Here is a 24413-nt window from a genome sequence, read left to right as displayed (position 1 = left end):
CTGTCCTGGGACACGTAGCCCAGGCTGGCCTCGAACTCACAGAGACCCGCCTGCCTCTGCCTCCCGAGTGTTGGGATTAAAGGTGGACGCCACTGCCCGGCATTTCCCCTTAATTTTTAAATTTTCTGTTGTGTGCAGAGGTTAGACAATTGTGTGGAGCCTGTTCTCGCCCTCCGACTTCACGCGGGTTCCACAGCGCCATTGTCTGCGGAGCCATCTTTCCAGCCCTGATTCCCGAAATGTTTTAAGTGGTGTGTGAGTGTCCGTTTTCCTCTTTCTCCGACACTGGCCCCAGGCTCCACTTGTGATTACTGTTTCTCAGTCCATTCATGGTTGCCCGTTGATCTTTGGAAGTGGAGATCCGGTGAAGTCATTTAAATCCACCAGGATGGCATTTCACGCCAGACGTGTGTCTGAGATGCCTCACAAGCCGACTGGCGTTGTGACGATGACCCCACACAGCCCACTTCCTGGCAGGCTCCACGGGTTTCTTCACCCTGCTTTGTCTCTGAGGTACCCCTCTTTTCCAGTCAGGGTCACTTCCCTGTTCCTCATGCTAGATATAAATGACCCGGGTTCTCCTATGATCCGACGTAGATATTTTGTGGGTTTCTTCATTTGCAGGACTGGGGAATGGAATCTAGAGCCAGGAACCCAATCTAGAGTCCTGGGCATGTCAGGCGAGCATTCTCCCACTGTGTGATTCATAGATCCGGCTGTCTATAATTAATCTTTAAACTTTTATTATTTTATGGGTATGAGAGTCTTTTATGCGTGCATGTCTGTGGACCACGTATGTGCAGTGCACAGAAGCCTGAAAAGAATATTGGATCCCCTAGAATTGGGGTTACAAACAGTTGTGGGTCACCATGTGAGTGTTGGGAATTGAACCCAGTTCCTCAGGAAGAGCAGTCAGTGCTCTTAACTGTTGAGCCATCTCTCCAGTCCTGGATCCAGCCCTTTAAATATATATATGTATATTTTGGGATTATAATTACATCATCCCCACCCCACCTTCCCTTTCCTCCCTCCAAATACTCCCATGATCCTCTCCTTGCTCTTTTTCAAATTCATGATCTCTTTTTTCAATAACTGTTGCTGTACACACACACACACACACACACACACACACACACACACACACACACGTTACCTGTATATTTCAGGGCTGACCATTTGGTACTGAGTCAGTGTGCTCTTCCCTGGCAGATTCTGTCTCCCATTCTCAGCATCCCTTAGTTGCCTGTAGTTCTTGGTGTGGGGCTGAGGCCTCCTGGCCTTTCCCCTCCATCCATGTTAGCATGTCTATTGATGTTGTCCTTGTTCAGCTCATTTGGGGGCAGTGATGTTGGTGAGACTTTACGGGTGTAGCTTCTGACATTCCTAGGAGACATAATCGTAGCAAACTCTCTTACACCACCACCACCCTCCCCAACTCTGAGCCTTAAGGTTTGAGAGCTGTTTTGTAGATGTATCCACTGGGACTGGACTCCACAACTCTGCATTTGATTGGTTGTGGCTTTCTGCAACGGTCTCCATCTGTTGCAAAGAGAAGTTTCCTTGATGCAGAGTGAGGACTACACTTCCCAGGCTAGACCCTGGAGAAGGAGTCTTTTCAATTATTTTATTTTGAGACGTGGTCTCATTTAATTGTTAAGGCTGACCTCGAACTCTGACCCCGGGAGGCCTTGAACATGTGATCCTCTTGCCTCAGCCTACAGAGTAGCTGGAGTGACAGGTCTGCATGGGTCCTAGTATCAGGTTTCAGTTTCGTGCCTACTCTCCACTATTGGGGGTGGTAGGTTGGAGAAAGGATCTTAATAGATAGTAGAGGTTGACCCCACACTCACTGTGTAGCCCAGGCTGGCCTCAAATTTGAGCTCCTCCCGCCTCAGTCTCCTGATGTTAGAACAAGATTACAGACCTGTGCCACCATGCTTTACCTGTTTACTTATGTACATGAGGGTTTTCCTTTCTGTATACAATGACTTAAGGTTATTTGTTATTTGTATTTGAGAAAAGGTCCCACGAAGTAGCCTTGACTAGTCTGTCACTCACTGTGTAGACCAGGCTAGACTCCAATCTAAAGAGATTAACCTATCTCTGCCTCCTGAGTGATGGAATTAAAGGTGGGTACCACCACACCCAGCTTGACCTCTGTTTTCTATTTCTTTTAAATTCAGACACTTGTTATGTATAGTACAAGTGTCTGCCTGTTCATGGGCATCGTGGTCTATTTTTTTTTTATGTATTTATTTAGTGTGTCTATCCTTCTATGTCTGTCTGTCTCTGTCACAAGGAATTACAGTTGCCAGCAGTCTCACATGGGTGCTGAGAACTGAACCTGGGTCCTCTGGAAGAGCAGGAAGTGTTCTTAACCACTGAGCCATCTCTCCAGTCCCACATGCATCTCCTTGAAGGCCTTGTCTGAGCTTTTGTATACTGAGAGACACCATGTCTCACAAATGATTCTTGTGTTCCTTTCTAGTGTGGCTTTGAGTTCTCAGATGGTATTTGGATATCGGTCATGTCACCTGAGAGTTTCATGTTGAGATAGGGGGCACATTATAAAGGGGAGCTCATCACAGTTCCCTTTAAAATGGGGCAAAGGTTATCAGAAACCATCTGCCTCTTCTCTTGTTTTAAAATGTATCTTACATGTATAAGCGTTTGTCTGTCTGTCTGTCTGTGTACTGCATGCATACCTGGTACCTGCTGAGGCCAGAATAGAGACTTGGATCCCCTGGATTACAGAAGGCTGTGAGTCACCATGTAGATGCTGGGAACCAAACTTGGGTCCCTTCAGGATCAGTGAGAGTTCTTAACTGCTGAGCTAGTCTTGAGGCTCCCATCTGCCTCTTCTTCAGGTTCACAGAGCAAGGAAGGATGCACCCATGTTTACCCAGCTGCAGAGTGGATTGACACAGGTTCCCTAACTGTCCAGTCTTCTCCTAAGACCAGGTCTCCACCAGCTCAACCTTTCGATCCCTCTGGGCTCTGTTGGGGAAAGGAAGTTGGAGTCTCTGCTGCCCAACTCCGTGCGGCGCCTGTACCCTTGCTGTATAAACCTGACTCTCCTTAGCTATGCTATAGGCTTTACTTAGATGAGTCTGGGCCCTTAGCATTTCTCATATGTACTAGCACAAAGCCAAAAAACAAACAAACAAACAAACAGACAAACAAACAGAAAACAAAGCAAAGCAAAAAAACAAAACCAAACAAACAAAAAAACAATGACTAGCATGTTTTCAAAGAGAGGGGCCAGGTTGGGTGTGGTGGCACATGGCTTTAATCTTAGCACTAGGGAGGCCAAGGCAAGTAGATCTCTATGAATTTAAGGCCAGCCTGGTCTCCATAGTGAGTTCCAGACTAGCGAGTAGAGACCCTGTCTGAAAAAAGCAAAAGGTCGGGGCGCCGTTCCAATTCTTCCCATACTCTCTACCAAAACCAGTGAGAAAACCCAGGCATGCCCAGACCCTTGTCTTTCCATATCCAGTCCAAGCTGTTCAGAGAAGGTGGGCCAGAAAGGGCCTTAGGAGTGTTAGTTCCCAACAGGCCTGTATCTTTAAGTAGCCATTTGCGTGGGGAACGTGGAAAGACAGAGTTAATGATTTACCAGAGGTTCCTTCACTGTTGCCAAGGGTCAGCTTCCCGGGAACATGCCCAGGATCGGTCCTCTGGGCTCGCCACCAGCCAGCTGATCAGGAAGGCCCCCCAGTGGACTGAAGCATGATCTCCATCACCGAGTGGCAGAGTGAGTGGAATGGCTGCGGGGTGGGGGGGAGGCGCATGTGGGGCTATAGAGGGGGTCCCTGCTAGGGTGAGTGAACACGCGCTCTTCCCAACCGGGCTCTTCCGCTGGGATCTACAGATGTGACCTCTGGAACCAGCAGTTGGAAGCTGCTGTACTGGCATCCTCAAAGGATCAGAGTCAGGGCGAGTGTGACCTCTGCCTTGTAGAGGGTGGGGCCAGCCCAGGCGCTCAGGCCATCCGAAGGAAGTCCACGAGGCAGGCTGAGATCCTCTCACCCATAGTTCTGAAAAACTAGGATGCCTCTGCCCTAGTTCAGACATCTCCCCAAACACTCAAGGTCTCCTGTGGCCCTGGGTCTGTAGCCTCACTCCAAACATCCCTACTTCTTCTTTGGGGGAGTAGGGAGACAGGAGCCCACTGCCTGGGAAGAGTGGGTCGGCTATGGGGAGGGAGGGCTATAGGCTTCACTGGGTGAGTGGCTTAGCCTCTGAGCCAACTTTCTCCTCAGGGGGCCTATGGTAACCTCCGCTGTATGCCAAGCCCTGTGCCAACACAGAACACAACACTAAGAGTAAGACAGGCATGCCTCCTGGGCGGGGCAAGTCAGAGGGTGGTAAGAGCCCCCTCCCATCCTAAAGCAAAAATAAAGGGGCCATGAGCTTGAAGAGCGTGTGTGTGTGTGTGTGTGTGTGTGTGTGTGTGTGTGTGTGTGTGTGTGTCTCCAACAAAGAGGCTGGTGTGGCTGGAACATCAGAGGTGGAAAGGAGAGCTTGGGTAAGGGAAGGCCCCGAAAGACAGCCCATGGTGGACCACTGTATAGATGGGAAAGTTTGGAGGGTGCTGTATGTGAGAGGTGTGACCTCTTTGCATTTTAAAAGCTCACTCTGGCTGCTGGAATTCTCAAGAACAGACTGTAGAGGGCAGGGTAGCAATGAAGAGGCCTTTCTGAAGTGAGAGGAGGCAGGAGATGTGGGCAATGATGGGAAGTGGTCCTGTGTGACTGTTTGGAGGAATTTCCTGGAAGATGGGATGTGAGATATGAAGGGATGAAGAGTCAAGAATATCTCCCTGGTACCTGGGGAGTGGATTGGAAAGTGGATATGGAAATAGGAAGCAGGAGCCAGATTTGCATAGGCTGGGTATGTTTGTCTCAGACATCCGGGTTAGACCTCGGGCAGAGTAGAGGGTATAGGTCTGAACTTGAAGAGAAAGACTTGTCCAGAAAGAGAAATCTGGGAGTCAACAACATGTATATGGCTGGTGTCTAAGCCATGGGAGTCCCCGGATCCCTGGAGCTCAGCGTCTCAGCCTTCCCACTCCCTGAGTGTTTGGGCCCAGATGATACTGTCGTGGAAACTGTCCTGGGCACTATGGAATTTTAGCAGTACCTCTGGCCACCCACCAGGTGACAGTAGCCAACCCTCCACTACCTTGTGACAATCACAGTATCTCCACATCACACCACACCTCCTCAAAACTGCCCCCTTTCCACGGATTCCTGAACCCACCGGCATGCTGACGTGTTATTAAGCTCATCAGCCTTCAAACGTGATAATACGCTCTTACTGGCTGTGACAAGTCCTGTGAAGAATGATGCTTAGTCCTGTGAGAGGGAGAAATGACAGAACCAGATTGATGCCAGAGCACAGAGGCTGGGACAGGCTTCCCCGAGGAGCTGGCATTTAAAACCACGAGGAGAGTGTTCCACACAAAGGAACCTCATACACAAAGGTCCTGGGGCAGGAAAGTATGGCCATCGTAGAAAGTCAAAGGCTGTAAGAGGAGCGTGGTGGGTTCGAGAGAAAGTGGAAGGAGAAGTTTGAGCTCCCCCTCCCCCCACAGGACCTATAATGGACATATAGAAAAGGGTCCCTGATTCATTCCAAGTGAGTGGAATGACCAGGATGCTATGTGGTCAGCTGGTCCGTTTTCAGTCCTTGAGCACTGTATGGGTGAGGGTTGGCGATGGGAATAGTGAAAAGCAGGAAACGAGACTAATGGAGGCTGTGCAGGGGGCGGGGTGGGGGGGGAGAGGGGTGTCCAGGAGAGAGAAGAGGGTGGCTAGCTAGGCGTGGCAGGAGGGAGAAGCGTGGCCGTTCTGGGATGCTTCTGGAAGCAGCTGCCTGAGACTTACACGTGGATCACACAGGAGGGTGGCAGCCGCCTCAGCTGGCTTGGCAGACAGTGGAGCCGCTCTCACAGGAGGTGCAGGATAAAGAAAGGGAGGCTGATCACAGCTTGGGACCCGCGCGCGGCACGCGGAGTGCCAGAGAGAAAAGCAAGCCAACAGCCAAGCAAGCAGTGGGCTCGCGTGAGTCCTGGGCGAGAGAGATAAATGCAGACATTGTCGGCACACAGGCAGCGTTTAAAAACACTGGAAGGCGTGAGAACACAGAGCGAGGAGAGACAGGAGCTGGGCCCAGACCCTGAGGGAGCCAAATCGTGTAAGAAAGAAAGGAGGTGCTGGTGGGGGGCACTGGAAGGGGGAGACCGCTAGCCAGCCGGCAGAAAATCAGAACGAATCCTGGGAGTCAGGAGAGGAGATTTCAACCTCTGTGAACCTGCTGTCACAGGACGGACACCTGCTTGGAGATTTGGTCACCTGAAGGTTATTAATGGCCAAAGCAAGAACACTTTGTGCAAAAATGGCCAATGTCCCGTTTCAGAGTCTCCACTGGATTCAAGGCCTGGGCGGGCAGCGTACCCCCTCAGGGTTCAGTTTGGTTTGTGACGTGGAGTTAACCGCAGCCCCTTCACAGGGGGTTATGTCAAGCTGAGATGTGACCTGTGCCCCATAGGGCATGAGCGTCTATTGTCAACTCCCCTTCTTCCTCTCCAACAGTCCTGTCTGAAAGTCACTTGACAGAACAGGAAGGGGTACACAAAGCGGGGTGCGAGAGCCCCAGCCTGTGGGCAGAGCGGGTAGCCAGGATGGGGTGAGGAGGGTGTTCCCATGGGGTAGAGGCAGGGCTCTTATACAGGAGGGTCCACTGTGTCACCTGAAGAGTAAAGGTACTTCGTCGGTGGTCATCAGGCTAGAAGCAGATTCGCCCCCAGGCTGCCGTAAGTGTACACGGTAACATCTGGCCGGTGGCTCTGCCAGTGAACTCTTGCCATGAGAAAGTCTTAGACACGCCCTATGAAGGGACCACCTACAAAATAACTGGCCTGCATCTTCCAAAGATCAAGGTCATGTGAGTACCGGTTGTGGACGCATTCCAGACAGGCACACATCTTTAAAGATGGCGCAGGCTGATGAGCGGTGTTCTTTTCCTATGAACGTTGTTACAGGCATGCACGGGTAAAGTGGGGGGGGGGGTCTGAGGGCTAGACAATAGAAGCACAGATGTTCGTCTTCTGTTCTGACATCTGTATCTTGTCTGTCTGAAGGGGAGGGAAGGACACTCCTAATAGCTCAGGGGTGACACCTACTTGCAAGGTACGTAAGGACCCAAGAGTCTTAATAGAGTACTTAGAAATTTTGGTACATTCGTGATTGTAAAAAGAAAAGGACCACAGCTGCCTCACACTTGCAGCCCTAGCTACTCGGAAGGCTGAGGCAGGGCGGTCACAGGAATTGGAGAAGAAGGATGAGGAATTTGAGAAACAATTGATCGATTACTCCTTACACACGCGTGGGCCAAAGAGACCTATCCAGCTGCCCCAGGAGACAATGCCCTGTAGGAAAAAAAAAAAAAAAAAAAAAAAGACATTGGAGCTGGCTTTGCCTGACGCATTCTGAAAAGCTGTGTCTTGGTCACCTGGCTTTGGCCTGTCCCCAAGGGCTGCAGGCTGGGGGCTCCTTCTGGCAACAGTTTGGGAACTTCGGGACCTAAGGACCTGAGGCTTGAGAGTTGGGACTCAGACTGGAGATGACACTTGACGTAGAAAGGCCCAAAACTGGACAGTCTGAAGCCAGGGGAGGTCTCTGCCCTTGCTCCGCGGTGCCCAGGAGGCAAGCCGTCCTCAAGAGCTTGCCTCACTCCCTGCTTGCTGTTTTGTTACGTATGCAGCAGGGGGCGCACTACAACCTGTCTGGATCATGCAAGGATCACCTGCGAGCGCGTCTGTCATGCCCGTGTATCTGTCTGTAAGACATGCCCACCCAAACGCACTGCCTTCTCTGCATGGCTGCTATCCTGAAAGGGACTTCAGATGCAAGCCCCCTCCCCAGATTCAACTGAATCACTGAGCTATAGTAGGAGCAAAAGATGGGGGACGTTTTGAAGCCGTGTGTGAGAAACACACTTCCTGACACGTGTGTATGAGCTTGTGTGTATGAGCTTGTGTGTGAAGCTGAATGCCAGAAGCAACTAAATGTGGCCTATTTAAAAAGGCTGATCCCAACAGAGGAAAAATCTGGAACTGCGCCAACCTGTGAAGTAGAGCACAGAACAAACCTGAGCATGGCACAAATCACTGTTAGAGAAGTCTGATTAAAAAAAAAAAAAAAAAAAAAAGAGCTGCACTCAGTGGGAGACACCTGTAATCCCAGCACTGGGGAGGCTGAGGCAGGGGGCCATTCCTGGGCTACAAAGTAACAATAAATCTCAAAAACTCCTAAGTAATTGTAAAGCATATATCAAAAGATGCAGAGAGTGGTTGGTTGGTTGGTTTAGGTTTTTTAAAACAAAGTTTCACTCTATAGCTCAGACTGATCTCAGACCTGCATACCTCTCCGGCTTTGCCTCCTAAGGCTGGGATTGCAGCATGCACCACCACACCGAACATTGTGTCAACATTTCACCCTGTAGCCCAAGCTGATCTCGAACTCACAACTCTCCTGCCTCAGCCTCCTGAGGTGCAGGCACACACCACTGAGCAGGGCATGAATTCTCATCTGGCTGTGCCTGTGGGTCACTTTGGATTCTTCCAATCTCAGGACCTTTGCCACAAGGAGTGTCCTCATATTGGTTCTCAGAATCTTGAAAGGGACCCAAAATGGTCTTGGGTGCCTCTAATGCCATCAGCACACATCTTCGGGCTCACTCTGGGGGGAGGAGAGGGCCACAGCTGTGGCTGTTAGTGTAATCAATCCCATCACTCCTGGCCTCAGCTTCAATGAGGACCACTCCACGTCTAAAAGCCTCTCGTGGCCTCCTGACTCAAGTTCCTGTTTCTTTAAGAAGCAAGCCGCAGTGAATCACGGTCAGAGTGTGTGGACTGGAGAGCCAGGCTCTGCTGTCCTTCCCAGAAAGACATACAAAGCAAATCTGAGAAACTTAGGGTTTTTTTTTTTTTTTTTTTTAAGATTTATTTATTTATTATATATACAGTGTTCTGTTTGCATTATCCCTGCGGGCCAGAAGAGGGAGCCAGATCTCATTACAGATGATTGTGAGCCACCACGTAGGTGCTGGGAATTGAACTCATGACATCTGGAAGAACAGTCAGTGTTCTTAACCTCTGAGCCATCTCTCCAGCCCCGAAACTTAGGTTTTTTGCAAGACAAACAGACAAACAAACCCGAGTTCATTCTTAAGGGTGCACAGGATGGGCATACAGATATTTTAACAGTACAAAACAAATAGCAAAACCATGTTCGTATCATGTCTCCACGTAGAGGGAAGGGTGTCTTATGAGACTGGAGTCATGATGCATATTTTACTGGCCAGTGTAAGGAGACTTCTGTTGTTGTTATTGTTGTTACTGTTTTCAGGCAGAGTCTCTCTGTGTAGCCCTGGCTGTTCTGGAACTCCCTTTGTAGACCAGCCTGTAATCCACAGAGATCTGCCTGCCTCTGCCTCCCGAGTGCTGGGATTAAAGGCGTGCGCCACCACTGCCCAGCTGATAATATATTTGCATAACATTACATATAATATTTTATAACATGTACACAAACTTAAAGCATGCCTTCCCAGTTATGCAGAAGGCGGAGATGGGAAGATTGCAAGTTCAAGGCCAACCTAGGCTACGGACCATGACCCTGATTTGGGGAGCAAGTTGGATGCAGCACTAGCATAGAACACTTGTCTATCACACGGAGTACAGCCCTGGATTCCACTCTCGCTACTGCAACAGATCCCAAGCATCTTTATCATTCACATTAAAGAAACGTGGTACAGCCTTCCACAATGCTCCTATCTGCAAAGTTGTAGTGGGTGGATACCTTATCTCCTAGGGTAGAAACATCATACAGTGTGGAAACAGAACACAGCAATTCCACGGCCCCAAGGGCATTGTATTCTGCCGAGCTGTCCCAGGTGCTAAGAAGTTTAATTTGGGCTAGCACCATTGGGCATAGAAGGAGGCAATCAGTCCAGACATATCATGAAGGCCTGTCAGAAACCTGAGATCCCAACTCAGAAAACAAACAAACAAACAACCACAGTGTGATACGAGATTGTGAGCATGGCTGCTACCAAAAACATTAAAATTGGGGTTGGAGGGATGGCTCAGCAGTTAAGAGTGTTCACTGCTCTTCCAGGGGACCCATGTCCCAGACTCCTATACCAGGAGGCTCATAACTGCCTGGGACTCCAGCTCCAGGGTACCTGACAGCCTCTTCTGGCCTCTGCAGGCACCCACATACGACATGCAGACACACAACACAGAGACACATATACGTACACATAAATGAAAATAAAACTAAAAATATTTTTTAAATCGAGTTTTGCCAAGGATGTGGGATGTCTTGTGCCCTGGGGACAGGAGAGGGAAAGGAACGAGCCACTCTGGAAAAGAGCTCTGTCGCTTCTCAAATGTCAGCAAGAGAAATTAGCATGTGGCTCAGAAACCCCACTTCTGGATATAAACCAAAATATCTGAAAGCAGGATATTTTTGTTTGTTTGTTTGTTTGTTGAGATGGGTGCTCTCTAGCCCACCATGATCTCAAATAGACAAGGATGACATGGACTCACAATCCTCCTGCCTCCACCTCCCAAATGCTGGGATATTACAGACCTGCATTGACATGCTCAGCTTTGAAACCAGGATCTCAAAGAGGTGTGTGTGTGTGTGTGTGTGTGTGTGTGTGTGTGTGAGTGTTTGTGTGTGTGTTTAATGGCACTTCAAACAGAAGTAACTTTTTTGTTTTATTTTCTTTATTTTTATTTTATGTCCATTGGTTTTTCTGCCTGTCTGTATATCTGTGTGAGGGTGTCAGATCCCCTGGAACTGGAGTTACAGACAGTTATGAGCTGCCAAGTGGGTGCTGAGAATTGAACCCGAGTCCTCTGGAAGAGCAGCCAGTGTTCTTAATCTCTGAGCCATCTCTCCAGTCCAATGTTTAATTTAGCCTAAAAAAAAAAAAAAAAAAAAAAAAGGCAGTATGATGAATGGTCGTTTGTTGTCTATCACAGTGGCAGAGAGTCAAATTCACATTTCCATATGAGATGAGACGGACTTCAGACCAAACAACCACGTGTCCTGTCCATTATTTCTGAAGAGAATGGTCAGAAGTACACACCACAGGCCAGAGTACAGCCCTTGACTAATCAGATGCCCTGGGTGCCCCACACTTCCGCCTGCTGCTCTTTGGTTTTGTTAATTCCCCTGCTCTTCGAGGACACCCACAGGACATTGCTAATGGGTAGGGACACTGTTAGTGGTGGTCAACCCTGGCAGCCAATGACTCCACTGAGTTGAAGTTAGAGGAGACTAAGGGGTGAGGGGGGACCTAGCCCTCCCCCCCCCCTGCAGGATAGGTGAGCATCTTCCTAACTGATGGCTTCTATTTTCCCAGTCACTTGGGGCAGGTCAGCACTGAGGGCTGAGGAGAGAGGAGAGGGCACAGAGGAATCCAGGAGCCAGCCAGGCCTGGAGCTCACAGTCCTGACCTTCTCTCTCTTCACTGGGTACGGACCGGGAGCTCTCAGCCGTACGAAAGAATAGGCAGGTTATTGAGTTCTGTCGGGGGGTCAGTCCTGAGAACAACGTGCTGCAGGCACAGGGAGAAGCTGCATTGACAAAATGTGAGGGCAAAGCTTCCCAGGAGCCCAACAGCTCCTGCCCATCTATCTTCCTTCCCCTGAGAGCCTACACAGAACGCCTGACCCATGAGCTCGCCTTGCTTCTTGCAGAGATTGGTGTGGGCATCACCGGCTTCGGTGTCTTCTTCATCCTCTTCGGGATACTCCTGTACTTCGACTCCGTGCTCCTGGCTTTCGGCAATGTGAGTCCCCTGCACTAGGTACCGCTCCTGGATGGCCAGGAGGGTCAGCCCCGAGTTCATTCAGATCATAGCTGTTCAGGCGGGATGAGGACTTGGTGTGGGGGTGGACGACACTGGGGTCTGTGGGCACGGAGAACCTGAAATGATTACACCAAGCTCTAGGTGAGGTCCTGGTGTTCCCGTGATGAATTAGACCCTGTCCCCACCCCTGAATCCCTGCATTTAGGGACAAGGGTGTAACCCGCGCCTCCAGGGCAGCAGAGGCTGTGGGAAAAGCCAGAGTAAGGTGAATGCTTCATTATGAATCAAGGACTGAGAGGAAGGAGTGGACCAAAGACAGCTGGGAAGGAAATGGAGTGGTTGGGACGTTGAAAGAAAAGGCATGGTGGAGGTGTGGGTGGGGCATGGAACTGCTAGAAGGAAGAGTTCAATTCTGTGGGAGCCTGGGCCCCATAAAGTGACCACTAGGAACCATGTTGAAGGCCCTGGCAGAACCACACAGGGGGCACCTTTCAGGGACTTGGGTACCAACATCTTGTCTGTAAAAGGGGAGGATCTCACTCCACAGCAGCCTCCCCAGGAGTCCATATAAGGAGCTTGGAGCCGAGGAACTGGGTGGGAAGCGAAAGGCCTTCAAGTCCATCCCTCTGCCTCAGGAGATTTCTATTCTCTACTAGATAGAGTCATTTCCAGCTCTGGGATTCTACCCCACTGCTGGGACACACACACACACACACACACACACGGACACGGACACGGACACGGACACGGACACACGGACACATACACACTGTGACACATACACCAACACACACACACACACACACACACACACACACACACACGGAGACACACACTGTGACATACACACACTGAGACACACACCAACACACACACCAACAACAACAAAAAAAAAAAAAAAAAAAAAAAAAAAAAAAAAACACACACACACACACACACACACACACACCATAAACACACACACACACACACACCATAAAACACACAACACAACACACACACACCGTAAAACACACACACCGAGCCCCGGGGATGGGGTGGGACTTGCTCTCTCTGTCCTCACTCTCCCCTGGGCCTGCAGCTGCTGTTCCTGACCGGCCTCTCCCTCATCATCGGCCTGAGGAGGACGTTTTCCTTCTTCTTTCAACGACACAAGCTCAAGGGGACCAGCTTCTTCCTGGGGGGTGTAGCCATCGTCTTGCTACGCTGGCCGCTGCTGGGCATGCTCCTGGAGGCCTACGGATTTGTTAGCCTCTTCAAGTGAGTACCATCTCCCTCAACCTCCGTACACTGGGGTTTAGGGAGAAACGGCCTGGCCAAGATTCAAACCTCGAATCTCCTTACTCATCCAGGACACTAGGGGTTCACTTCCCAGCCTGGCTGCCTCCAGGCCGTGTGAAGGATCAGGCATCCATCCCGTCAGGCCTGGCCAGCTTGAAAAGCGAAGGAAGCCTCGGTGGCGGCGGCAGGAGGATGCTGAGACACAAGGCTGTGCCCACATGAACACAATCATCCATGCCAGGGGCTCAGTCACTAGTGTAGATGTTCCCCACCCCATCTAGCAAAGAAGAGAGGGCATCAGGCCAGGATAAATAATCATGAGAGGAACTCACAAAAATGTGAGCTTGGCTGTATGTGAGGCCCTATGACGTAGGTACCAATAGTGCTCAGCACATTTGAAAACTGGCCATGGGTTCAGAGAAGTGAGGGATTTGTTCAGAGCGTACAGTGTTGGTGAGAGGCAGAGCCACGATGTGACTGTATGACCCCCGAGCTCAACCCGTGGTCCTCGGTCACTTTTCTCTGCTGCTTCTTTCAACAGACCCCAGGACATGTCTGTCCCCAGGGCCCAGGGGCTGCTCTCCCAGGAGCCAAAGCCTGAGCCTCTGAGTAGGGGATGTCAGCCTTATTACCTTCCTCCTCCCCTCCTGGGCCACCACTGACCCCGGTCCTCTCTTCCATTCCTAGGGGCTTTTTCCCTGTGGCCTTTGGATTCCTGGGCAGTGTTTCTAACATCCCCTTCCTGAGCACCGTGAGTAGATGGAGTCTGGGCTTGGCAGTGGTGTCTGGGCTGGGGGAGGGCACAGAACGGGTTAAAGTGGTCTCCTAAGTGCAGCAGATCTCCCCTCCCCCCTCCGGCCCCCCATACCCTCTGAGACACACCCACCCCAGGTTCACTCCCCTCCCCTCCCTGCTCCTTCTCCACTTGATAAGATCCACAGCGAGGGCCCTGTAGGCTGGAGTGGCTAAGGTGTGGGTGAGAGGAGGCAGTCATGAACAGCTCCCCAGGCCCAAGAAATGAAAACTCTAGGTGACCCAGACACCATGTGCTTCTGGGACACGTGATTAAGTCTGGGCCACGGGCATGTACGACAGCTGGTGACATCAGGTAAAGCGGGGAGTGGAGCCTGTTCTGGGCCCACGCCTGCCTCTGAAGTCCCTGACAGATGCACACTGGGACACCCAGGAAGGGGGCCAGAACCCCACATCTTGCAGCGCCTGCCAGCTGGGCACACCCCACTGCCCGTCACCACGTGCAGTGCAGCATAGCCCCGCATCTCAAGGCCAGCTGGGTAATAGCCTGGCTATTGAGTCCGCTTCCCACTCTTTGTCTGGAATAATGATTCTTGGCTCCCACAGCTGTCGCAGAAATTTCAAGGCTCCAGCTCCATGGTCTGAATCGTCGAGATGCGCTCCTTGAACTTGGATGGTTGGTGGAGGAGCTGGAAGGGGAATGGGGGTTATCCTCATGAGCCCCCCCCCTCCCCAGCACTGACTTACTTCCCATCACACTCGGGAAGATGGAGCTGACTGACTGATCTTAACCCCCCAAGTTATGTCAAGACGCTGCCAGGAAGAGTACAGATCCTGACCCTGGCACCCAGCGGAGGCTGGAAGCAACTTTCCCAACCTGAATTTATACAGGGGAGTGAAGATTAAATCCTCAAGCTGTGAACGTGTCTGAGATTTGGGGTTGATGTCTCCAGTCCAGGGTATCCAGCCCAGTCCCAGGTTGGACTTGCAATCACTTCCCACCCTGACACTACAAGGTGTAATTGCAACCTCTAAGAGTCAGCCCCTGCAATTGGTATAATTTTCATGCTGGTATTTTACATCCTAAAGGGTTTGATATGATTCTAAGCTTCAGTTAACATTAGGCAAGCAATGGAAACTAACCCACCCGCAGGAAGAGTATCTCAGCCCTGAGGTGGCCACTCCACATAGGAGACAGCAGGTAGAGTTGGTGCAGAAACCACCTTCTGCTTGGGGGTGGATGGTGCCATTGACTTCAGAGAACCCAGTCTCACAGAGGAGCTGGTCCTTGTTCTGGGGTGCCCCTTGTCTCATGGTAAAAGAGTTTTTCTTTGTTTTGTTTTTCTGAGACAAGGTTGGCCTAGAACTCAAGATCATCCTGCTTCAAGTGTCTGAGTGGCGGGATTATATATATGATGCACCATACAGGCTTAAAAGGAGCGGACCGAAGAAAGGCACAGGCCAGGCTTTGGTGGCACACACTTTGAATCCCAGTACTTGGGAAGCAGAATTAAACGGATCTCTTGTGGGTTCAAGGCCAGCCAAGGCTGCAGTGAGGCTCTGTCTAAAATAAAATAACAAACAAACAACAACAAAACCCTCAAGGGAAGAAGGGGGGAATCAGAGTCATGGTGAGCATCCACTGAGCTCCTTCCTCTTTTTGTCTGGCAGCGGAGTAGGTGCTAGGGGGTACCAACGGAGAGGCTGCCCTCGCCCTTCAGGCACCCAGTGCCGCCCACCCTCCGAATCTGCTTTCTCAAGGCCAGCTTGGCAGCATCAAGTACAAAATAAGTATTCCCTCTCCCTCTCTTCCTTCTGTAGTATTTTTATAATTTTGGGGTGGGGGCGGGGCAAGGTCTCACCACGTAGAACAGGCTGTCTGCAAACTCATAGGTCCAGCCGCCTCTGCCACCCAAGCGCTGGGGGTGTGCCACTGTGCCGGCCACGTTTTGATTTTTTGAGACAATATCTCAGCTCTGTCACCCAGCCTGGCCTGGCACTCTCTGCATATCCCAGACTGACTTTAGCCTTATCATCCCTCCGCCTCAGGCACCCAGGAGGTAGAATTCCATGTATGGGCTGCCTAGGGCCAGCTTTGCTCTCCTTCCTTACAGCCAGCTGCTTATAGAACTGTCCAGTACATCTGACCATGCCCTATCTCATGCGTGTATCCCGGGTCATGCAGGAGTTCGATAATTAAGGGGAAAAAGAGGAGAGGAGACACCCCACCCCCAGCCCCACCCCCACTCTCAATTCACAGCACAGGAGCCACCCCCGACGGAGGCCGATCTGACCTGGCTTTCTCTCCGAGAGGGCAGCATGTGGGCATTGAGGAGCCTCTGGGTCAGGCTGTGCCCTTCCCCTCCTCCTCCAGCCTGTGTCTTCTATTCACTTTGGGGTGTGTGTGTGTGTGTGTGTGTGTGTGTGTGTGTGTGTGTGTGTGTGTGCAGAGAGGGACAAGACATTTCACATACACTCCTCAGTCACTTTCTCTTCATTGTTTGGGGCAGGATGAGTCTCCAGCTGCAAGGGAGGGGGTGTGTCAAGAGGATGGAGATGATGGAAGAATTAGTGAGATTATGAGAGCAGCCTTGGGTGGTTTCTGGGGGCGAGGAAATCGACGGCTCCAGTCAGGAGGCGGAAGCCAGCGGCAGGGCGTGGAGTTCCGAGGAGGGTCTGGGAGGCAGGGGTGGGATTGTGCCTGGAGACGTCACCCACCTAGACTTCATAAAAGGGGCTGTGATCAGGGAGCCAGAGAGAGAGAACCCGGGAGCCGGTGGCTTCTCTCGGTGTGTTCCAACTACCCAAGTGGTTCTTCTCCCTCCAGCCCTCAAGCCAGAACCAAGGTAGGTACCCTGCTGACAGGACCCGGGACTGCCCGGACCCCCGGGAGGGTCTGGGGAAGCAGACCTTCAACCAAGGCCAGGTGAGGCATCAAGTAGACAGAACACAAGGAGCACTCATCACTCCTGATTGACAGGCTGGCCAAATGATCCTGGGATGCCTGGCTGAATACACCGGCCCGTGTTTTGTGTGTGTGTGTGTGTGTGTGTGTGTGTGTGTGTGTGTGTGTGTTCTTGTTGATTTTCAAACAGTTCAATTCTACTGCACACATCATGTGCCCGTAGACAAAGCCGTCAATTAAGAGTTATCAGGGTCTGGGGTGTCTGTGTGTGGCATGTGTATGGTGCCTGGGAGATATCTGTGGTATGTATTTGGGGTAATGTGTTGTACATTATTTTATGTATTTATTATTATTTATTTATTTATTTTGCTGTGTATGTGTGTGAGCAGAGCACACACGTGGAAGTCAAGAGGACAACTTTGGGGAGTTGGTCTCCCCTTTCCTCCTGTGGGCCCCGGGGTTCAGACTCAGATTATCAAGCTTGATGGCCAGCACATTTATTTATCTGCTGAGCCATCTCACCAGGCCCGTGTCGGATGTTAGTGCGTTGGTGTGTGGTTTGTGTGTAGTATGTGTGTGTATGTGGGGTGAGGTCGTGCTGGGGGCCGGCAGAGTTCTCCCATGATACACATGAGAAGTGCTCTCCATGATGGGACGGAGTACTACAGGGACGGAGAGGCAGACATCAGGATCACCAACCTCCCGCCTGATACCCCCCTCCTCACCTCTCCCCCTGCTCTGTTCAGAGAAACCAGGAGGCCCCATCTTCAGAGCCGATACATTCCTGCCTTCCTCAGGTCCCTTTGGGATAGAACTTGGGATGGTTTTCTCTCCGTATGAAGAAGCTCTAGCTTTGTATCCGGCAGCCCCTATACCCAGTCCTGCCTACCAGTCCAGCACCCTGGTGCCAGTCCAGACAGATCCCCTGAGGTGAGCGGCTTCTGCAAGCCCTCTTCATCGGGCACACGCTTGCTCAGGTGCTGCCACCGCCTGGACCCTCCAGGTTGGGCTTCCCTGCATTTAACATGTGTCTGGTGTTGTTTTGAAATGACCCACTTGTCTAGGCTGCCTACGAGTCAGCTTCTTACACTAGGCTTGAGATCAGCGGTACCCGGTACCCAGTGTCGGCACCCTCAGCACCCCGGCACCTAGCACGGTCCTAGTCTGTCGTCTCCAGCAATGCCTTCCCAACACTAGCCCTTAGAACTAAGGCTCCCCCTAGTGGATTTGGTCTCTACTCCGTCTTCTATTCAGGCCTTAAGGCAGCTGCAGAACGCATCTGGCTTTCAGGGTGTCACAGAATCAGTCTTAGTAGCCTTCTATCTGATCAGGCAGCTGGTGGCCTGGAGATGGGCGTGGCCTACTCGGGATTCATGGGATGAGGGAAAAGTTGGAGTATTTCAAGGCAGGATTCTTACCCTCTGCACCATGTGTGAGTCTGCAGTTGGACTGGGGGTGGGGGCGCAGTAGTAGGGGGCAGAGTGGAGGGATGCGTGGTGCTGAGAAACCGCTCCTAACACTTGGTCACAATGACACTCCTCACCCCGTCCTCCGACAGAAGCCTAGGTTCAACCTGCTGTGGCACCAGCCTCCTGGGCACTTTGTAAGGGCCCATTTGTGGGACAGTTTCAAAGTGCCTGATGCCTTCTTCAAAGGGAACTTGGACTTGGGAGCTGGAGAGGCGGGCTGGAATGGGGAGCAGGAGAAGAGAGAGGCAGAGAGGCTAGATGAGGGTCAGGCTACACAGCCCCTATCTCAGCAGTCAGAAGGATGAGGCCAATTTAGTTGACGACCTCCCAGAGCCTATGAGAATAGAGGCAACTGATGGGCTAGACGAAGAAGGGCTTTTCCCGTCCTGAATTATAGGCAATAAGACAATTTGGTGATGGTCTCCAAGGCTGCGGAGAGCTCTGAGAACGTGCAAGATGATTGCCTCTTTCTTCCTTTTTTCCTGGAAGAGATAAGGAATTGGGTTTCTATTATAGCAGCAGAGCCAGGGCCAGACTGAGGAAGGCGTGTGCTACCTGGGAGAGCTGAGCACATAAAGCATATTTGCACAGACCCCAGCACAAAAGGGCTCGATCCTAGACTCCCAAGAGAATAGTTGAACCTCAGAGCACGCTCCTGTGTGACTTCATCTACCTCCCCTCCCTGGTCACCCCCCCCCAGCATGGCCCCTTCCCCTCCTTCTACATCCTTCTCCAGCAAACCTACGACCCACAACCCCCCCTCCCCATTGTCCAGCGTAAGCAGCTCACTCCATCCACCAAATCTGACCCTTCCTTTTCATCCATCCTCCCTTCCTCCCTTCCTCCCTCGCTCCCCCAGTCCTGGTCCCTGTGGCCTTGTTTCAGGCTTATCCCTCCACAGGTCATCTCTGGTCACAGGGCTTTCTCCTCTCCCCCAGGTTCTCTCTCTCGGACCTAGGCTCTGGCACACTGCTAACTCTGACCTGGTCTTTATTGCCTCTCTCTCTGTCTCACTCAGCTGCGGGACACCTTGTGGACCTGCCTCTTCCTGCCAGAATGACCTCATTGGCTTCTTGGCAGCTGCTGCTTCTCCTCTGTGTCGCCACCTTTGGGGAGCCACCGGCAAAGGTGGCACCTGGACCCACAGGTACGCACGGTCCAGGAAGAGAGGCGCGAGAGTCATTGCACATGAGAATTAGCCTATTTTACAGACTGTAGTCAGGCGGCTGACAGGAGTTTAATGACGGCACTTCCTGGATACCTGGGGCTGGCCCAGCCCGTCTGCTATGAGCACAGGAGGCTCAGGAACCTATTAACCCCAGCCCTTGGCGACTGTCTCCTGCTGTGCCCTCTGCTCTATCCCAACGCTTCTCTGTGTGGAGGCTGGGAAGGAGCTGAATGTGTAAGCGACTTTCATCTGTGACCCCACGTCCCTTAAGGGGGGTTGAAAACAAAACCATGAAAAACAAAAACCTCAACAGACAGACCGACCTTGACGCCTGTCAACCTCATGAGTTCACTGGGGGAACTGATGAGCTCGGGGAAACTGAAGTCCATAGAGGCAGTGTTCCCCCAAGTTATTCAGCCAAATGCTGATGAATCCCAGCAGGTGCCGGGGTACCCCAAGAGCATGGCTGCTGAGTCACAGCATGAGTTTGAATTCTCCTTGGTGGTCTGCTTCCTGTACATATTAGAGCTTGCTCAAGCCTCTCTGGACCTCAGATCTTAGGCATGGAATGCAGGACACCCCCTGCGAATCTGACATCATTGCACATAACCAAATCAAAAGGAACAGGGGCCCCAGACACCTCACCAATGGTGTCATCATTCCAGGGCAAGGAATAACCCCACCACTGTCCAGGAACATTGGCTATTGGCTCTCTCTGGCCACACAGTATATCCTGTGTATGGAACTGAGATCTCTCCCACACCAGTTACCCAGAGAAGGTAGGAGAGGCCTCCCAGATGGTTATTATTAATCTTGGACCATGGCCACACTCATCTCTAAAGTGTGCCAGGGAATCAATCGAGGAGCCAAGCTCAATGCCATCCTCCGCCCCAACACCCACTCACACCAGGCCTCGTTGCTACTAACTCGCTATAATTGACTAGACTTATTGTGTACTCTGAGCTACTTGTCCTGTTTTACTGCCAGAGAGAGGGAGGGAGAGAGGGAGGGAGGTGGGAGAGAGAGGAAGAGGGAAAGAGAGGGAGAGAGAGGGAGAGAGAGGGAGAGGGGGGAGAGAGAGGGAGAGAGAGGGAGAGAGAGGGAAAGAGAGGGAAAGAGAGGGAGAGAGAGGGAGGGAGAGAGAGTTTAATGAGCCTTGTCTGTGAAGTGTTTCCAGAGCGAGCCTTGATAGCCTCCAGCAGGAAGAGAAGGCATTGCACCTGCCTGGGGGAGCTGTACCTTTAAGGGCAACGTAGGTAGATAATGTCTGGTCATCACCGAGTCTTGAGACTGTATGTGGAGGTTTGCGATTGTCCTCAGCCACCAGGGTCAGGTCACAGGTGCCGGGGGCACAATGGCCTTGGCTCCACTTGGTTGATTCCTGTTACTCCAACTTTTTCATTAGCTTTTATTTGATGAGCACTTATTGAGGCCCTACTATGTGCGGGGTGCTGTTTCAAGCATTCTGAAAGATAAATGGATTCCCCTCCCTCCCCTGCGCCCCAGGTGCTCCTGGGCCACTCAAATTCCAGATGCAGACACTCAGCTGAGGGACCAGGCAGAGAGCCCAGAAGAGGGACAGAGCAGAGGGTCCCCCCTACATACTTTGGTTTTCCAAACTCTCTGCTTCCTCAAAGGAGGTAGTTTAATCAAGTTGTTTAGGGAGAATTTTGGCCAGCACTTGAAAGCAAAGCTATTGGAGGAGAGGGAGGGGCGAACATCCCGATCGCTCTAACAAAGTAGCGCTTTGGCTCCACACTGAGGTCAGAGCCGAGCTTCTGAGGTTGAGGACCCAGGGCCAGCCTCCCGGAGGTCTGAGCCTGTGTCCAAAGCAAGTCTTGCCGCCCCAGCCTCACTTGCCTGTGCTCTCTGTCCTAGGTCAGCGGCCCGGACCCCAGGAACTCATCAATGCCTGGGAAAAGGGCCCGCGGTGCGCGGAGCGGAGACCTGGGGTTGCAGGGCTGCGAGCTCGTAGGACCTCGCCACCGCCGTGCCCACCGGTGGAGAGTTCCTCGGGGCGCCAGCGGCCTCCGTGCACGGCCGCTGGCAGTCGCCTGATTCCTGCACCCCGCGGAGCGGTGCTGGTGCAGCGGGAGAAGGACCTGTCAGCCTACAACTGGAACTCCTTCGGCCTGCGCTACGGCAGGAGGCAGGCGGCGCGGGCGGCGCGGGGCTGAGTGCAGGGCGGCGCGGGGATTGCGGCCTCAGTCCGCCGGCATGCAGGGCTGGGGTAGGGGACTTCTGGACTAGGGTAATAAAGCAATGCTGCTGTCTCTCTCACTGCTTGCGATTCCTCCCTGACATCTGCGGAACAGTGCAGACGGGGCAGGTCCTCTTCTCTCTCAGTTGCCTCTTAGCTGATTTCAAGATGTCTCGGGTGCCAAAGTCGGTGCTTTTGAAACTAATAGTTAAGGAACAGGCTGTTCCCCAGTCTGTTGCAACTCAATGCTTTGAAAATATAAAATAAAAAATTAAGGGGCGGGAGAAATGACTCGGCTGTCAAGAGCACTTGCGGCTTCTTCTAGAGGATTCGAGTTTGGTCCCCAACACTCAGTGGACACAGCCACCTGTAACTCTAGTTCCAAGGGATCTAAAGCCGTCTTCTGGCCTCTTGAGCATCTACCCTCACATGCATATAACCTCAGCCAGACAGACATGCATACACTAATTAAAAATAAAATAAATCGGCCGGGCGGTGGTGGCGCACGCCTTTAATCCCAGCACTTGGGAGGCAGAGCCAGGCGGATCTCTGTGAGTTCGAGGCCAGCCTGGGCTACCAAGTTAGCTCCAGGAAAGGCGCAAAGCTACGCAGAGAAACCCTGTCTCGAAAAACCAAAAAAAAAAAAAAAAAAAAAAAAAATAAAATAAAATAAATCTTTACATTAAAAGAATGAATTGCTGAAAAAATATAAAACCTAAAGAGGTGCCCAAACTGGATACCACTTGGACACTTCAGCAAGATAAAATTTTGTTCTTTTTAAAAATACATATCTATTAGAATGAAGTTGTTCGTTTGTTTGTCTTGAGACAGTTTTGCTAGGTAGCCCTGGCTGGCCTGGAACTCATTAGCTAGACCAGACTGGCTTGCAGAGATGGCCCTGCCTCCACCTGTCAAGCGCTGGGATTAAAAGCTGTGTCCACCACTCCCAAGCCCAAGCCCAGGCTTCTCTGAAATGTTCTGAAGCGGCCCTCCTCGTTCTGAGACTTCCCTTCTTTCCTGATAGAAGTTTTGCCTCACACTTTGAACGGCGGTGGAATGGGACAGGGACCCATCGAGTTCCCTCCCTTCAATGTCCCTGTATCAGTCAGTTGAACAGGATGATCTGCAAGCTAGTGCCAACCACTGCCTGTTGGCAGCGGGTTAACTGTCACCTGAGCCCGTCACCAGGCTTCTGTGGGGCTGCCTGGACCCTGGGCATGGAGGTGCAAGGGATGTCAGGAGGATCCTTCTCTCCCAGGACAGCTCTTTGCTTGGGACCATCCCAGCATGGGTATGTCTTTTTCTGGTCTTCGTAGTAGCATGCTGAGGGCCCAAAAGATAAATGACTCATGGAGTCCAAGCTTGTGACGGTGAGCTAATGGTTCCTCACCCCCCCACCCCCACCCCCTGTCACAGCGGCACCTGCCAGCCTCTTTAAAATGACAAGGCTCTCATCTGAGTCAGTTCCTGGCCCCAACAGCTGGGGAGTAGAAATTTAGGTAGAAAAGTAGTAGAACCTGTCATTAGGAAACCCCAGGAAATCTATCCTCCTGCCCACAAGATGCCACAGCCTAATCCGAGAGCCTTGGGGTTCCCTAGTCCACTTTCTCAGGGATTATAGGGTCTCCTCAACCCCATGCTGCAAAGCACTGCGGTGTTCTGCTCATCACAGAAACCAGGAGAGCACAGGATAGAGGCAGAGCTGCGTTGCTATGGCAACACAATAGGCTGTCAAGGGAACATGACAACTTGTCCCCATCCCCATCTTTATCCTTGAAATTGCCCTCCAGGATCTGCTGTGAGCTCGTGTTGAAGCATGTCGTGTCAATATCCTGACACTGTTGACATTGGAAAGGGCGCCCCAATAGCATGGGTGTGTTGCTGTACCTCATGGAAAGGAATAAACACAACACCTGTTCCCACGAGTGTTTTTTTCTCACCGAGTCCCGGTGAAGCTTGTAGGTAATCAAAGACTATGGGTCCCTGAGCTCTGCTCTCAGCCCAGTGTTTATGAAACTCCTGTGGCTCCCTCTACCCACCCCTTTGTTGTTGAGGCAAGGAGGATTGCCGCTTTAGAGGCAGGACAGTACAGTGAGTCCTTTGCTACAAGAAGCAGGCCTCTCTGTGCGGAACTGGAGTAGATGAGAGAATCTGCATGCAGGGACATGTGCGTGTCCCTGTGTGACCTGGGTGTGGTTCAGCCCCCTGACCACATTTCAGGCCTTGCCAGCTCTCAGCACAGCCAAGTGCATCCTGAGCTCTCTGTGGTAACTGGCCCAGAGGTCCATTGCAGCAGACAGCTGAAAGGTGATCTGATTCTATGTCCCATGCCTCTTGACCCTAAACTACCACCTACAAGACTCTGGGCTTCCCAGTTCTTGGCTCCACGTCACTGAAAAGACTGGGATCTCTATGGGACACAAGAGATCTTTGGTTTCCTGTGGCTCCAATCTCAACTTCAACCTGCTCTCCAGATTGAAGGAAAGGCAGGGCAAAAGGAAACTGGAAGATATAATATTACATGTCCCCAAGGTTCCTAGGACCCTCTCCAAAGCTCAAAGACTTGAACGCAGAGATGCACAGGGGCTCTCAATCCTAAAGTGCCCAGGGGTAAGGCATCTAGAGAGTAAGGGCATCCTTCACTGTGGGGATGAGTCTACCCCAGGCTCTACCCCTCTGGAGTAGTCTCCCATCTCTGAGGAAAGAAATACAGTGGCCAGGGGTAGGAGGGGAACAGGGAGATTTTGG

General features: G+C 51.6%; 2 protein-coding genes across 2 annotated transcripts; both read left to right on the top strand.

Annotated features, from left to right (window-relative positions):
• Positions 1-3629: 3629 nt before the first annotated feature.
• Positions 3630-14848, top strand: Golt1a (golgi transport 1A). The gene is made up of 5 exons (XM_028876484.2): positions 3630-3754; positions 11777-11868; positions 12971-13149; positions 13858-13921; positions 14530-14848. The coding sequence occupies exons 1-5, from the start codon at positions 3730-3732 to the stop codon at positions 14566-14568; spliced, it is 399 nt and encodes a 132-aa protein (XP_028732317.1). The 5' UTR covers positions 3630-3729; the 3' UTR covers positions 14569-14848.
• Positions 14849-16441: 1593 nt separating this feature from the next.
• On the top strand, positions 16442-21642 carry Kiss1 (KiSS-1 metastasis suppressor). Its single transcript, XM_028876485.2, has 3 exons — positions 16442-16769; positions 19316-19444; positions 21344-21642. The coding sequence occupies exons 2-3, from the start codon at positions 19354-19356 to the stop codon at positions 21640-21642; spliced, it is 390 nt and encodes a 129-aa protein (XP_028732318.1). The 5' UTR covers positions 16442-16769; positions 19316-19353.
• Positions 21643-24413: the final 2771 nt, after the last annotated feature.

Source organism: Peromyscus leucopus, chromosome 15 (genome assembly GCF_004664715.2).
Source record: "Peromyscus leucopus breed LL Stock chromosome 15, UCI_PerLeu_2.1, whole genome shotgun sequence".
Lineage (NCBI taxonomy): Eukaryota > Metazoa > Chordata > Mammalia > Rodentia > Cricetidae > Peromyscus > Peromyscus leucopus.
The sequence above is the reverse complement of the archived record's forward strand: the minus strand, read 5'-3'. Positions and strand labels throughout refer to the sequence as shown.

Excerpts from the sequence above, each read along its gene's own strand:
- Kiss1 (XM_028876485.2), top strand. The coding sequence starts at position 19,354 with ATGACCTCATTGGCTTCTTGGCAGCTGCTGCTTCTCCTCTGTGTCGCC. Across the intron at positions 19,445-21,343 it reads GGTGGCACCTGGACCCACAG|GTCAGCGGCCCGGACCCCAG; the intron begins GTACGCACGGTC and ends TCTCTGTCCTAG.
- Golt1a (XM_028876484.2), top strand. The coding sequence starts at position 3,730 with ATGATCTCCATCACCGAGTGGCAGA. Across the intron at positions 11,869-12,970 it reads TGCTCCTGGCTTTCGGCAAT|CTGCTGTTCCTGACCGGCCT; the intron begins GTGAGTCCCCTG and ends CTGGGCCTGCAG. Across the intron at positions 13,150-13,857 it reads GGATTTGTTAGCCTCTTCAA|GGGCTTTTTCCCTGTGGCCT; the intron begins GTGAGTACCATC and ends TTCCATTCCTAG.